The sequence below is a fragment of the Geospiza fortis genome, unplaced genomic scaffold (assembly GCF_000277835.1).
Source record: "Geospiza fortis unplaced genomic scaffold, GeoFor_1.0 scaffold32, whole genome shotgun sequence".
NCBI classification, from domain to species: Eukaryota; Metazoa; Chordata; class Aves; order Passeriformes; family Thraupidae; genus Geospiza; species Geospiza fortis.
This window is the reverse complement of record NW_005054428.1, coordinates 1,235,685-1,237,641: the sequence shown is the minus strand read 5'-3', so window position 1 is coordinate 1,237,641 and position 1,957 is coordinate 1,235,685. Positions and strand designations below refer to the sequence as shown.

Sequence of the window (1,957 nt, the reverse complement as noted above, 5' to 3'; positions counted from 1 at the left end):
GCGGGCTCGGGCCAGTTTCCTGACGCTCCGGATCTGGCTCAGACTGGCCCCAAGCACGGGATTTGTGCCCCGGCAGGAATTCCCCCGCCCCCAGGCCGGGATGAAGCCGCAGTGCCGGGACTCGCTCTGGGACGCTCCGAGGAGTCGGATCCGTCCATCGGCGTCACCCCGACCCCAGATTTGGAGACACGGGGGACACACGGGACCCTGAACCCCCTGCACCCCCTCCCTGCCACATTTTGGGGGCCTTGCTCCGAGCTGGCAGCCCCGAGGCTGCTGCAGCCCAGCCCCTCCCCGGCCCTTGGAACGATCTGATGAATGTTTGGGTTGCTTTGGGATTTTTTTTTTCCAATGATTTCTTTGGGTTTTTATTTAATTTAAAGTGCCTGAGTAGACTCTGGCTGAGCCGGGCCCCCCCCCAAGGCTGACACCGTGCCTTCAGCAGGGCTGGGACCCCCAGGGCCCCCCCAAATCTCACCCAGGGCTGGGGGTCCCACCCTGGTCCCTTCATCCATGGGGGGCTCGGTGCCAAATTCATCCATCAGCTCCAGCGGCACAGGGACACCGGCCCTGGGGGAAGGATTTTGGGGGGTGTGAGGTGGGTTGGGCAGGGGTTGCTTTGCAGGAGGAAGATCAGCTGGGAATGAAAAGCCTTGGAAGGAACTGGAAGGAAAAAAAGAGTTTCCTGGAGTGTCCCAGCTCCCCAGAACCTCCTCGCTCTCCTTCCCGTGGGACGCGGCTCCTCCAAGATCCTGGATCTGCTCCAAAGCCCAGCCTGCACCCCTGGGAGGGAGCTGGGGAATGTGGGTGGATTTCACCTCCCAGCTGTTTCTCCTCCAGTGCCAGGGGAGCTTTTTTCACCCTGGAATGGTTTTTTGGCCCTTCCCAACAGGGAGCCCTGGAGGTGCCAGGGCCCAGAGCTGGGATGGGCTGAGCCACCTCCAGCCAAGCTGTGAACTCTACAGGCAATAATTTTCCACCCTTTGCCCCTCTTCTTTCCATGGAAATCATGGTTTTTTTCAGGCAGTGATCCCCCTTGTTCCCCAGAACATATCCCCATCCCCAAGCCCTGGGGCCAGCAGCATCTTTGGGGTTTATTTTCCTCTCCAGGACCAAGGGTGCTGCACTGACCCGCTCTGGGGTGGGATGGGATGGGATGGGATGGGATGGACAGGCAGACACTCCCCTGCTCCCAACCCTTCCCAAACCCAGCAGGAAGAGCTCACTGCATTAAAGCTCTTGGGAAGAGCCTCCCTCCCTCCCTCTCCTGGGCTCCACAGGGGCCGGGCACGGCGCTCCAGGACCTTGGGTGTTTCTGTTCCGTTGGCTTGGTTTTCTATGAGCCCGTCTTTGTAACGTGAATCGAGGATTTCTTTTCTATTCTGTAATTATAAAAGTCAAAGGAAAGTTTCAGCTGGTGCTGTTCTGCTTCGGGGCACTTCCCTTCCCCAGGCAGTTCAGGTGATTAAGGTGGGGGTGGTTTTTATTTTTTTTTTAATTATTTTTCTCTTTTTCCCTTCCTTAATACTGCCACCTCCCTCCTCAGAGCTCTGAATGCCCCAGATTTCCCCATTTTATATCATGGAATGGTTTGGGCTGGGAAAAGAGCTTAAATCCCAAGCTCCAGGGGCAGCCACAGCTGCTCTGGGCACCCTGGCACAGCCCAAACCTCTCGAACCAGGCCTTGCCAGGCTACAAACCCCCTGTGGCAAATGGCACTGGGGCCACCTGGAACCAGCCAGGAAATCATTCTTTCCTTTCCTTTCTCCATTTGCTGCAATGGGCTTTGGTGCTGGTTTCCATCCTTGATTCAGGAATGGGAATGCCAGAGTGCTTTGGGTGGGAAGGGATCTTCAATGGCAGCTCATTGCAGCCCAGGGACAGCTCCCACTGTGCCAGGTGCTGCCAGCCCCAATGCCCAGCCTGGACTTGGGCACTGCCAGGGCTCCACGGGCAG

The 1,957-nt window shown here is 57.7% G+C and overlaps 1 protein-coding gene across 1 annotated transcript in view; it reads left to right on the top strand.

The window, feature by feature from the left end:
* Positions 1-315, top strand: part of NKAIN1 (sodium/potassium transporting ATPase interacting 1) — a 12,355-nt gene extending 12,040 nt beyond the window's left edge. Inside the window, exon 6 of the mRNA XM_031061869.1 lies at positions 77-315. Within this exon, the coding sequence (XP_030917729.1) occupies positions 77-315 (239 nt within the window). The remainder of the gene's footprint in view (positions 1-76) is intronic.
* Positions 316-1,957: the final 1,642 nt, after the last annotated feature.